This window comes from Herpailurus yagouaroundi, unplaced genomic scaffold, assembly GCF_014898765.1.
Source record: "Herpailurus yagouaroundi ecotype Mexico unplaced genomic scaffold, PumYag 162, whole genome shotgun sequence".
Taxonomy (NCBI): domain Eukaryota; kingdom Metazoa; phylum Chordata; class Mammalia; order Carnivora; family Felidae; genus Herpailurus; species Herpailurus yagouaroundi.
The window spans coordinates 69,445,248-69,459,145 of NW_024412403.1; the positions used below are offsets into that span (position 1 = coordinate 69,445,248).

The following is a 13,898-nucleotide window of genomic DNA, read 5'->3' on the forward strand; positions in this document are numbered from 1 at the left end:
TTCTGACCTCCAGACTTAAACATCCGAATCTGTTTGACACCTCATTTATAAGCATCTCAAACTTGTATCCAAAACCATTTGCTCCTCTATGTTCCCTGAATCAGTAAAAGCCTTCTTAATCCATCTAGTTACTTAGGGAGTCATTCTTAATGCTCCCCTTTTTTTACTCTTCCCAGAAAATCAATCCATTATCAAGTCCTTAGATTCCACCTCTCATTTATACATGTCCTGAAATTATCTAACTCTCACTGTCTCTACTGCCATTACCCTAGGTTAAGCCACCATCATCTCTAGCCTTGACTAATGTAACTGCCCCTAAACTGGCCTTTCAGCAACACCTCCTGCCCTCCTCCAAACTATTCCCCACAAATAGCCTGAGTGAGCTTTTAAATATGTAAATCAGATTCTACTTAACATTTTATATTAGCTGCCCATTAACCTTAGGATACATTCCAAAATACAGTCTAAAATCTATCATGTGGCCAATAAGAGCTTGCATGGTCTGGCCTCTGTCTCATCTCAGCCCAAGCTTGTTCCCTTCGTTTCAACCACATTGACTTCCTTTCAGTTCTTAGAACGCACCAATTTCTTTCATGCCCCAACCACCTAACACTTAATGTTCTTTTGGCCTGAAACATCCTTTAAGGTTGTTTCATATACCTGGAACTTAAAAGACACTTCTTTAAAAATATGTTCCCTGATAGTCCAAAATTAATTCATCATCACACCCACTAGTTTTTCTTCATAGTACTGATCACAATTTATAATTATGTAATGATTTATGCTTTAACATCTCTTGCTCCTGTTACACTTTAGATTCCATTCAGTGTTATGTTCTTTCCTGCAACCCAATGCCCAACACCGGGCTTGGCACGTGGTACAGTCATCAAGTGTTTATTTAATAATGCATGTCCAGGCAAAGGGTGAAAGGGCCTGTAGGGTCTGCATCTGGCATTTCTTTGCCAAGGTTAGGTGCCTGCTTGTGTGGTGATAGATGGGACAAGTCCTTTTCTTGCTCACTCAGAGAGGGCTTTTCCCCCCGCTCCTTGGATAATGTTTGCTGTGTGGCCGCGTGAGAGACGAACTGACTCCAGATACCGGCGACCAGCAGGAGAGATTAGCTTCATTTGTGAAGGACAACATTAGCTGTCACCAGAGGACTTTGCAACGTCTTGGCGCAGGTGCGTGAAACGCTGCCAATCTTTCCTGGAACGGGGCGGGACAACCTCGGGCCTGGGGAGGGGGCGGGCCAATGTGTCTTCCCACAGACCCTGATTGGCCTGGGCGGGCCGAAGGGAGGGGGCGGGGCTTGATCCCGCCAGGCGCCAGCCACGTTGGACGTGGGGCTGCCCCGAGGAAAGGCCACTCCCTGGCCCCATAATGCACTGCGGGCGCGTCACTTGGAGCGGCGGGTCTCGGCTCGGCAGGTACGACCTGGCCCCTCCCAGTTCTCGTTCCTCAACCCTCTTAGGGTCGCTCAAGATTGGGTCCCTTCGCTCTCCCTCCCTCCCGCCACGGCTGTGATCCTCGCCCTCGCGACTACAGACCTCCCGAGCAGGAACCCAGCGCGTGCCTTGGGGGGCGGGAGCCGGGTGGTTGGAGCCGCGGAGCATTGGAGGGGTGGGATTGCGGGGACTTCTTCCCCTTCAGCTTAACGGGGGCTGTGGGGTCGCACGAGTGGCAGTTGCCCCTTGGCTGACCTGTCTTGGGTATGGGACTGCTCAGGCAGGGGACCCGGGGGGAGGGACAGTCGCTGTGGGCTGCCAGCAGTGGGGGGCATTCCCTGGCGTCCAGTTGCTAGAAACACGGCCATCTACCTAGGCTACTTAGGTGGACCAGAGAGCTTGATGTGGCATTTCCTATTTTTTAAAAGCAGGGTGGGATTTGAACTAGTGGCTTATTTTGCGTTCAGTGGGGTTTTAATGAGCATTGAGCCCAGAGATTTGACCTCGTTGGCCAAAGAAGGCTCTTAAGGCCCGTTAGTGGCACTTTGGGTGCAATGTGGCTTATAGGAGACCTGAGCAATTGGCTCCACAGATGAAAGAGGGCTCCAAAATAGGAGGCCGAGCCCCAGCTGGCTTGAATCTCTCTGCCAGCGAAAACAACTTTGGACTTTTCTCCTCAGTTTCCTGGATCAACCTCTTGGGGGCAGTTGGAGAGCTTGAGAACCAGTCCCTCCTATGCCTGTACAGCCAAGGCAAAGTCCAGGGCTAAAGTGTCAGCCACCAGACGCAAGATGTTGTAATCCCATCTAACAGGTGGAACAATCACCTATAATAGTATTGAAGGCTTCTGGTAAGGTGGGGGCATAGGCAAAGCCATAAAATAAATTCTGATTGTCTTTGGCACTCTTTCCGCTTTTCCTCTTTTAAGCTCTGTCTTTCAAGTGTCTTTCTGTTAACCTATGGCTGTTGAGTCCTTCCCTTTTCACTCAATCTTGCTCCCACCCTGTGGGCCATAATTAGTATAGCTTTCTCCCCCCAAAACCCCTGCCCCCATTTCCACAGATCTCAGCCAGCATTTTCAATGAAATATGTACCAAGGGAGTGTTTCCCATGCAAGATAATTTGAGTATAAGCAGATGAACATTAAATAATTTTCCAAAAAATTAAACACACACATTTGGATGAAACAAAAAAAATTCTCTAAATTAGAAAAATGTAACACCTCAAAACTGATTTCACAGATATTATTGCTAAGGATAGGGCAAAAAAATAAGTAGTTGGAAGGCTGCTTTAGGTAAATAATAGTACAAGTGCGATGTAGATATAAGAATTCTGAAAAGGATAGTTGGATAATTAAGTTTGGGAAATAATGAACTTAAAATATGAGTGGTTAACGCAATATGAAATGTTTTTACCTATTATGAAAGCATCTTGTTGAAAGTAGATATAAAATATACTTCTGTATTGGATTTTGTTAATTACTTTTTGAGAAATTGCCTTCCTGGTGGCCCACAGTCATTACCCCACAAGGTTGTGAAGAAGAGATCAGCCTCTAGGTAAATGTTTTCCCAGACCTACCTAGATTCTAATTTGGGCTTTTTCCTTTAGCAGTTGCTCTTGAGGAAAGGATATGCAGGTCAGTACCCAAATCCCTATGAGTTTTCTGCTATCTAAAGACAGATTTTTTTCAGGGTTAAAGGTGAGGGAAAATGGATCATGCTAAAAATATACCTATGGCCCTGATAAAACTACTATTGCCCTGAATCTCCCCATGCAAATGTTAACCTCTTGATTTCCTTGGTTCCTCCCAGCGCTTCCTTGGTTTCCCGACCACCACTGTGCCTAGACTCTAAAGGTTCTCTAACCTTAGCTTGGTCTTCATGTGGGTGGATACCTTTTTCTACTATCATAATCCAGATGAGATTGGAATGTTTTTTTTTTTTTTTAAGGAACTGCATTAAGAATCCAAGATAGAAAGAGAAGGGAGGTATTAGTTGATAGAGGAGAGATTGCTTATCCTAAAGTGATTGAAGTCCATCTACAAATTAGTTAAGCCTGACATTATTCATTGGACAGTCATACTAGTTTCTTTTGTTAGTTCACTGGTTTGGATGTTAGGTCAAATGACTCTGGGAGGAAGAGATTTAACTTTTTCTCTTCAGAAGAGTCTTATCTACTAATAGAAGCAATTTTCTGACAACCTTTTAAGAATTTTGACAGGGACTATCAGTGCTGTGTTGTGCTTTTGGTTACAAGCCCAAATATATTAGGAGTATCTGAAATGCAGGTTTGTCTAACAATGGTTTTCTAATTAGCTAAGTGGTGGTCAACACAGGTTGTGTTGTGTTTGCTCTTTTCATCTATTGATGATTCTTGGGGGTAGGAATAGCCTTTGGCATAGTCCCTGGCATTTGGTATGTACTCAATAAATGTTTTTTTTTTTAATTTTTTTTCAACGTTTATTTATTTTTGGGACAGAGAGAGACAGAGCATGAACGGGCGAGGGGCAGAGAGAGAGGGAGACACAGAATCGGAAACAGGCTCCAGGCTCTGAGCCATCAGCCCAGAGCCCGACGCGGGGCTCGAACTCACGGACCGTGAGATCGTGACCTGGTTGAAGTCGGACGCTTAACCGACTGCGCCACCCAGGCACCCCAATAAATGTTTGTTAAGTGAATGGAATTTGCAGGTTGGTGTTTGTTTCTCAGTATATATTTTAGGAAATATGAATCATATCTTTCTGTTTTTAATTCATAAAAGAGTAACTGACAATTACATGAAAATTGCCACTCTGTAACAAAGATTATTCTTAATATTTCTGTTGAGATCCTAGACAGATCAGGCATAAAATAATACAGTCTATTTTTAAATACTAAGAATATGGGTGTTTGGAAAACTAGAAGTCACAACCCTGCTCTCATGTTGATTCCCCGAGTACTTATTGTGTTGCAGTAAACTTTGGGAAGAAAACATTTTATGTTTAAATAATACATGCCTAAAGGTATGAAGTAAGACATTTTCCTACTTTCTTATTCTTAGGCTAAATATAATAATTATGGTTTAATAATTAAGCAAAACATAGTAATAGTTTTTAAATTTTTTTTTTTCAACGTTTATTTATTTTTGGGACAGAGAGAGACAGAGCATGAACGGGGGAGGGGCAGAGAGAGAGGGAGACACAGAATCGGAAACAGGCTCCAGGCTCTGAGCCATCAGCCCAGAGCCCGACGCGGGGCTCGAACTCCCGGACCGCGAGATCGTGACCTGGCTGAAGTCGGACGCCTAACCGACTGTGCCACCCAGGCGCCCCAGTAATAGTTTTTAATAGGGGTTTTAGTTTAGATATCATCCTTTGAGGGAACCCAGCTTTCTCTTGCTACTGCTTTTAGAAAAGGAAAGAAACTGATTGAATAGAAAAAAATAATTTGAATATGTCATGTTGGAACTTTTGTTGGAAGATCCTATTATGGTAAAGGCTAATTTAATTTCTGTTGTTTTTTTTTGTTTTTGTTTTTTTTTTTTTTCATTTTAAACGAATGGAGGAGAAAAATATTAAAGAGTAAGGACATGTTAATACCTATCTATTCCTCTCATTTCCCCATGAAAAGATGATGCAGTAACTTTGTTATTTGGGTTAATGTTTCTAGTCAATTACCATCATGAATGGATAGTCACATTTTGACTTTACATAGCAACAAGCTATGTAAAGCTAGCAAAAAGCTAGGAGCTGTAGTACTAATTTCCAGATTCGGTACCACTTGGTTTTCTGCGGCATTTTAAAATATTCTAACTAACTCAGTTTTTCATTTTGGAATGAGATAGTCTTGACCTATCTGAACAGGGCAGGTAAGGGTTAATTTAGTCCCTGAGATACAATATCTTGAAAAAAGCTATGAAATTGTTAGCAAATTTTTCAGTGTTCACCGTTGCCCCTACTGCTAGCAAAGCAGTATTTAGTAGCATTATGTTCTGAAGGCCTGTCAGGAAAGAGTTATCACTTAATTTCAGACTGTGAACATGTTTTAATTTAGTGTTTTTGAAAGTATGATCTGTAGAAACTAAACATAGCATTTACTCGGGAATTTGTTAAAAATGGAAGATTCTCAAGCTCCACCCCACAGTCAATGGATCAGAATTTGGGGGTGGGAGGAGGTTCAGAAATCTGCCTTTCTGACCAAACTTCCAATAGTTTTTATACAAGCTAAAATTTGAGCAGTATTATATATCTTAAATCTAAGTTTCCATTTACCTGATTTCTTTCAGACCTGGCCTGTGAAGTCCTTTTATCTATTTTTATGAAGCATGATCAGAATATAATAAAAGAGACCATTATGATTTTCTGGTATAAAGAGATTGAGAGCAGTATTAAAACCACTATTCCTTTAGCTTTAAGATTTACTATGAATAATTTTTTTCTTATTATAAAGGTAATATATGGCCATTGTGGGATATTATGAAAATTTAGGAAATTATAAAATAACAATCACACATAATCCTGTTTTCTGGAGATAAGCATTATTATAATTTTGGCATGTTTCCTTCTAATATCTATTTCCCCATTTATCTCTCCCTTCTTTTTGTCTTTATGGAAAACAACATTTGCAGTTTTTATCCTGCTTTTTTCCTAATATAAGGATTTTACCACATTATTAAACTGTTTTTCACAAACATAACTATTGTGCTTTATATTCCACCATAGGGATGTACTGTAATTAACCATTTCTTTTATTGTTGGATGTTTAGATTGTTTTTGGTAATTTCTATGAAAGAATGTCTTTCTGTTTAAAATGTTGTCTGAATCTGATTACTTCTGTTAGGATAGGGTTATATATTGTGGTCAAAGGGCATAAATATTTTTAAACTCTGTTGAATACCACCAAATTAGTTTGAGTAAATATTTCAATATTTACCTCTGTAGATACTTATGAGAATACCAGAAAGAAGCAAGTATTATTTTTTAAAAGCTAATTTATTAAGGAAAGTGTAGTATGTCATTGTTTTAATTAGTATATCTTTGATTATTAGTGAGGCGAATAGTTTTTTTATCTAACCCAAATTGTTCATTTTGTTTCAGGTCTTCTCTGCTGGTTGAAATGTCTATGATTTTATCCGCATCAGTCATTCGTGTCAGGGATGGGCTGCCACTTTCTGCTTCTACTGATTATGAACAAGGCACAGGCGTGCAGGAGTGCAGGAAGTATTTTAAAATGCTCTCGAAGAAACTGGCTCAGCTTCCTGATAGATGTACACTGAAAACTGGACATTATAACATTAAGTAAGACTTCAGTTTGCTCTCTTTACCGAGTGGTTGCCATCTGAATGTAATTTAAGTGGTTGCAGTAACAATCAGTGAGTGATTAGGAAAGTGTGTTCAAGTCAAGAATCACGTGGTTCTGAACTTATACAAAGCAGTAGTCATGTCATTGCCCCTTTTGCAGTTTCTCTCTGTTTAAATCTGGCTTTAGAAATTTTTATAGTTTTGTAGATCGAAGGTATTTTATAAGTTGGTCACTAGGTTATTTATTGGTGTTCTTACATGCCAGGCAAACTGTAATGGGAAATACAAAAAATTGTACATGATACTTTACCTCAAAGAACTTAAGAAGTTTACATTCTAGTGAGAGAGGATAGCACTCATCTGTATTTATTATATATAAAGATGGTAACACTGGGTGATGGGGTAGAGTGACTTTATGGTAGTCTAGGGCTTCTCTGAAAAGGCAGTATTTGAGCAGAGACCTAAAAGATGAGAAAAAAGATGGTCATGTGAAGGATGCTGTGGTTAAAGAACAAGGCAGAGTAACAGCTAGTGCATGAGACCTTTGATATTGATGAAGGGATGGAAAGAAAACCAGAGATGCTGAAGCAGTATGGACAATTAATACAGTGGTGGCAGAAGCTGAGGTCAGAAAAGTAGGAATGGGACAGGTTACATAGAGCATTCTAGGCTGTGATAAAGAGTTTGGATTGAGTCTAATGTAATAGGAAGCCACTGGAGAGTTTTAAGCTGGAGAGTTATATAATGTGGTTTTGGCTTTGAGTAGATCATCCTGGCTGCTGTATGGAGAATGTGCTCTAAAGGAGAAAGAGTAGAAGCAGAGAGATCATTTAGGAAACTCTTAAAGAAGTTCATTTAGAGGTGATGGCTTATAACTTGAATGACAGTGATAATGATGAGAAATGGTTGGATTGGGGCTGTATTTTGGGAGTAGCACCAACAAATCTTCCTAATGGATTATAGTGGGATGTGAGGAAAAGAGAATAATCAAGAGTTGCCTCTAGATTTTTGGCATAGAGAATGTCCATAATTACTTGGCTAATGGGGCTGAAATGAGTAAGATTGTAGAGTGTATGTTTTTTGGTAAAAATCAAGAGTTCTGTTTGGACATGTTAAGTCTGAGATGCCCAGTAGATATTCAGGAGGCACCGTCAGGTAGGCAGCTGGATGTGTAAGTCTGACGTTTAGTGAAGGAGGACAAGTATGGAGATTTAGATTTGGGGGTCAGCTTATGTATAATTAAATCCATGGTAATAGATAAGAACCCCTTGGGGAGCATGCACATGAAACAGAGGACAATTAACTCTTCAGAAGTTTGACACTGATTTTGCATACAGAAAGAAATCAGATAAGGACAGAGTCCACAGGGATATAATTAGGAGAGGGCTTCATTTCTGAGATGAGACATGAGCCATGTCCTGAAGAATTCATAAGATTTGGTTAAGGCAGAGAAGCGGGTGTTTCAGGTGTAGAGAGGAAAGGCAGAGTGAGTAAAGAATGACTTAGCACTGGGAGTACATTCACCCATTTGACCTGGTGTAGTGAATGGTGATTTAGGGATAGTTATGGGAAATGTCAGATAATTAGTGTGAGGCCAGATCCTGGATTTCCCTGAAAGTTCAGACTGAGGGATGTCACTTTGATGTAATAGGTTAAAAGAAGCTGTTATTGCAGGTTTGAGGGAAGTGACTTGGTAAAAAACAATGCTGAGGCAGTGAAATGGAAAGTCTGAGAAAGAGATTAATTTATAATTGGGGCCTGAAGTAATAAGATGTAAGTGCAAATGGAAAAGAAAAATGCCAACCACAAAGAAACTTCAAAAGAAGAAATGGTCAAGCCTGATAAGATGGAATACCAGAGATGAAGAGATGGAATACCAAAGATGACTTAAACCTTGGAATTGACACAAAGAGGTCTTTGGAAAGGGTTAGGCTAGGCACTATCTTGGGTATTTTACATGAGGTTGTGACTAGGCAGTCCAGTTGAGATGGGTAGAGATTTGGGAATCATTCACATAGAAGTTGAAACTGTGAGGGTAGAAATGCCCACTGAGTTTCTGAGATGCCCAGAATAGACCCTTACAGAATGTCCATAATTACTTAGATCACCTGGATAATGGTAAGATCATTAAATTGGGTTTTCAAAGGGTTTAACTGGAAAATGTGGTGGTGGTGGTGGTGGTGATGGTGATGGTTAAAATATATTTAAAATGATGTCTAACCTACTTTTGTTTTATGGAGAGAAACTGGAAACATTTTAATATTCTTTTAATAGGCTCTTTTAGTACCCTTGGTCATTATTCTGAGTTTCAGTTGATATTATATAGTATAGTAGACACATGTCAGAATTATAGAAGATTGTTTGAATGCATATGAATTCTGGCAGATATCCTGGACTTGAAAGAGCAGCTTTTTTTTGCAAATGGGTTTTCTTTCTGTATTCTCTTCAAAGTATAGTATCATGTAGTAAAATTTTAACACTCCTCCAATTCTGTTTTGAGTTCTAGATTTTGTATTGTTTCTTTGTACCTCATCTTATTCCACAAAGGATGTGAGGCAGTTTACAAAAAAAAATAATAATTCAAGAGCACAGGAAAGAGAATCACATAAAGGTAGAGATAAAGATAGAATAATAAACTGAAGTAACATTTCCTTCTGGAGATGCAAACTGCATAGTCCATTCATTTGTTGAAAAGGACTGCAAATATTGCCCTGAGCTTCCTCATGGCCAAAACAAAGGAGGAGGATGAATCATTTACAGGCTACAGTGTCCAGGGCATAAGAACATTGCTCTTCATGTTACAGAGACCTGATGTATGTAAAGAGGGACAGCATTTGGATAGCATTCTTCCAGCAGCCATAACAATGAGCTTATGATTTTTCTTATAATATTCCTCAGTGTAAACAAATGACATAATGCAAAAAGCAATTTTATGAGAGAGAGTTTATGAGTGAGATGAATCAGCAGTGGTCTAATCTGGCCTGATCTGACAATTTTGAAATGTCTAAAGGAATAAATAGATTACATGGCCTTCAGAACCACACCTAGAAAAGCCTATATGCACATTATTTTTGTAACCAAGTTTTATAAAAGGATTGAATAGTAGATAAGTTTAATTCTAGCTCTTGACAAGAACCTGGGTTTTATGTATTTTCTATCATTGATTAGAGGACTTTTCGTTGTTTTCTAGTTTATTGAGGTTTTCATGCTATATGACAGTACATTTAGACTGAATTATAAAATCCCTATAAAATTGGGGGTTTATACATTACCTGAGTATTTAAAATTCTCTTGTGACACCTCTTTTTCTAACTACCCATGAGCTTGCCAGATAAAATTTGGAGATTTGCAGTTATAGCATCATAGCATAGCCTGAAACTGACATTAGGCTGCCTGTCTGCCTTCTTGAAGCCCGGCCTATGGCCTCCTTTTTCTTGAATCCCCTTCCTTGCTGTTATTATTTTATTTCTCTCATGATCACTCCCTTCATACATTGCCTGTAGAACTTACTTGACTTCTTTCTCATTTATATTTTTCATATTTTAAATTTATTTTTAAATTTCTGTATCCTTTCTGTGTAGTTAGATAGCTCACTGAGATAATTGATCTGGTCTGGCTTTTAAATGATTCCTCATCTCTTAGCATTGTGGTTTTCAAATTGGTGTAGAAATTGAGGTGCTCTTTGCAGAATACCACTGAGAACCAAAACATAGTAGCTAATAAGTATGTAATTATATGCTAAATCAGATGGTACCTTGCACTGGATTCTAGTGCAGTAGGTAGAGAAAAACCATAGAGTTAGAGAAAAAAATTGGGAGAGTAACATTTTAAAATTAAATTCCTCCCCTCCCCCGCCCCCACCCTGTATTAGGAAAATGATGAACTTTACCACATTGTAGTGGCTGAATACTTGAGTTCAGCTGATGTAGCCCATTCTATGGAGCTTATGTTGGCACAGTGCCTTGCACATAAGATACTAGCTGCTAAATGAGGGATGGTTGTTTTGGGAGTATGGCAGTGTTCAAAGTGCCATAGAGTTAAGTCTTCATTTTGTCAAAATACTTCAGTTTGCCTTGTTGGTTAGTGGGTGGTTGAGGGGGTGCATAATCTAGTTTTGTGATTTCTTCTCATGGTCCAGTTGAATCTTTGAACAACACGGGTTTGAACTGCACAGGTCCATTTATAAACTAATTCTTTTGAATAAGTATAGTATAGTACTGTAAATGTATTTTCTCTTATGATTAAAAATTTTTTTAATAGGGGCGCCTGGGTGGTGCAGTCGGTTAAGCGTCCGACTTCAGCCAGGTCACGATCTCGCGGTCCGTGAGTTCGAGCCCCGCGTCGGGCTCTGGGCTGATGGCTCAGAGCCTGGAGCCTGTTTCCGATTCTGTGTCTCCCTCTGTCTCTCTGCCCCTCCCCTGTTCATGCTCTGTCTCTCTCTGTCCCAAAAATAAATAAACGTTGAAAAAAAAAATTAAAAAAAAAATTTTTTTTAATGTTTAGTTTTGAGAGAGAGAGAGCACACATGAGCTAGGGAGGAGCAGAGAGAGAGGGAGACACAGAATCTGAAGCAGACTCCAGGCTCTGAGCTGTTATCACAGAGCCCAATGTGGGGCTCGAACCCATGAGCCATGAGATCACTACCTGAACCAAAGTTGGACGCTTAACCGACTGAGCCATTTAGGTGCCCCTCTCTTATGATTTTTTAAAATAACATTTTCTTTTCCCTCACTTATTGTATGAATACAGTCTGTAATACATATAACATACAAAATATGTGTTAATTGTGTTACTGGCAAGGCTTTCAGTCAGTAGTAAGCTATTAGTAGTCAAAGTTTTGGGGAGTCAAAATTCATGCTTTTTTTTGACTGTGCAGGAAGTTGGCGTCCCTAACCCCAGCATTGTTCAAGGGTCTGGTGGTACAATTCTATGTAAAACTTTAAGGAATTTATTCCATAAGTTGAAGGAAACTTTCCTTAAATTGTCATAAATGTTTAATATATAAACCTATGTCAGAACTTAGGAAACAATAATAACTAAAGCAGTAATTAAGAACCATATGAAATTAAGTTGTGTCATGTGGGATCTTAAAATTTTGAGATTGGTTTTGGGGGTTTGAAAATCATAGTTGTACATTTTGAGGTCTCATTAAACATTGAGATACTCCTCTTATGAAAATGTAAACCGCTTTGGGAGGTCAGTCATACTCTACTGTGAATTTTAGTGCAAGAAATAAAATTTCTTAGTTCTTTCACTGTGAATTCTTTTTAAGTCTGATAATGTCTGTGAGCTTTATAGGTTCTCTCTTTACCTGAGTCTTTACTTTCTCTGTATTTGTCCACAAACTACTATCTCTAGCCAGGAATGCTATTTTAGGCTTACCTGCCTTTTGTTTTTAGTTTCTTGCAGTGCTTTTCTTTCACTCTTTGGTGCTATTTTCTGATTATAAGAATAACAACTTCAACAATGACCCAGTTATTAAGTACCTGCAGTTTCCAGGCACTTTTCTTACGTTATCATTCAATTTTGCAACAGCTCTTTTGCATTGTCCAGGGCAGACACACAACTCACACTAGCTGAAGTAAAAAAAAAGAAAGAAAAAAAAAAAAAAAGCATTCTATGAAGGCTAGGTTGGCTTCTGAGTTAAATGGAGCCAGGGACTCATGTTGTTATCAGGAATATTTCTCTCATTTCTTCCCTCTCTTTCCTTTTGCAGAGAGGTATTCTCCATGTATAGGAAAACACTTTACTGCCAGCTGTAGGCATACTTCATTTCAAGTGAGCCAGCCCTCTCCCTCCATGTTTCAGGGAAAGGACTTTATTAGTCTGGCTGTGTTGTGGTCCATTTCTGGAATAGCATTGTGTTCAGAGGGCTGAGGTACTTTCGGTTGGATCCTGGATACATGTCCACCCTTTGGATGAACAGCTTTACCAAAGTCATATAGAATAGGTAGTAGAGCTGGAGAGAATTCCCCAAAGGGAAGGAGAGAAGGGTTGTTGGACAGATAGCCATTGTAGTACTACCACTGCTTTTTTACAGATGAGGAAACTGAGACTTAGGGACTTAAGAAACTTAATCATAGTCAGAAAGCCAGTAAATGGTATATATGAACCATAGTCTTTTAGCTTCAGCATTCACATTATAGTCTGGTAAAAGAATTGCCTCCCTTTACCTTTAACCTCTCTCTTTATAAGGTGCATGTGTAACTCTCCTAATTCTTTTTACTTTTTATGGAGAGAAAAATTAACTAGGGAAGAGAGTTAAGTGAAACTTATCCTCCCCCCTCCTGTTTTTGGTTGAGAAATAATGAGGAATAGAGTATGTGTGATGTCTAAAATTGATGAGCCATGGGGTGCCTGGGTGGCTCCATCAGTTAAGCGTTTGGCTCTTGATTTTGGCTCAGGTCATGATCTCGTAGTTCATAAGATCAAGCCTCACATTGAGCTCTGTGCTGATGGTGTGGAGCCTGCTTGGGATTCTCTCTCTTCTCTCTCTCTGCCCCATCCCTGTTAGTGCATGCGCATGCGTGCTCTCTCTCTCTCTCTCTCTCTCTCTCAAAATATATACACACATATATATATATATACATATATATATATATACACACACACACATATATATATATATATAAAACAGCTTTTCAACCACATACATGTTAAGTAGGCTTTTATGAACTGGTTTTGGGACCTCATTTCTCTTACAATACAGTTTTTGTGGAAAAATGAGTTCTAGGTGCTGTAAAGTTTTGGGATACCACTGAGAGGTAAATGAGGGATTGCCTTTGACTGATTATCTTAAAAAGTAAAGATTTCATTCTTTCTGGTGTGAAGGTGTTAGAGTTAGTGGGAGAGCATGAATCAAGGGATAGGTTAACTGCAGAAAAGAAAATGAGGGACTTCATAGGCAGATTTTTCTTGCTGTTTATTTCATCCAAGGTTTGGATGGTATAATCCTTTGCCCACTTAAAATTCTCTGATTCTCGTTTTGCTTACTGTTATAAGTTGCTATCACCTGGCATGCTGCATATTAATAAATATTTTCTTACATAATGGGTTTAAAATTAGTGACTAAATGGGTCTTTTTTTTTAATGTTTTTTTTAATGTTTATTTTTGAGACAGAGAGAGACAGAGCATGAACGGGGGAGGGTCAGAGAGAGAGGGAGACACAGAATCC

The 13,898-nt window shown here is 39.2% G+C and overlaps 1 protein-coding gene across 3 annotated transcripts in view; it reads left to right on the forward strand.

Moving 5' to 3' along the window:
* Window positions 1–1,330: 1,330 nt before the first annotated feature.
* SEC22A (SEC22 homolog A, vesicle trafficking protein) overlaps window positions 1,331–13,898 on the forward strand; it is a 70,324-nt gene continuing 57,756 nt past the window's right edge. The window contains exons 1-3 of one of the 3 annotated variants that reach the window (XM_040484710.1): window positions 1,331–1,427; window positions 2,126–2,258; window positions 6,520–6,720. In XM_040484710.1, coding sequence (XP_040340644.1) covers window positions 6,539–6,720 — 182 coding nt within the window. In that variant the 5' untranslated portion in view covers window positions 1,331–1,427; window positions 2,126–2,258; window positions 6,520–6,538. Of the gene's footprint in view, window positions 1,428–1,605; window positions 1,621–2,125; window positions 2,259–6,519; window positions 6,721–13,898 lie in introns of those variants that run through there. The other 2 variants (XM_040484711.1, XM_040484709.1) reach the window with 2 other exon arrangements.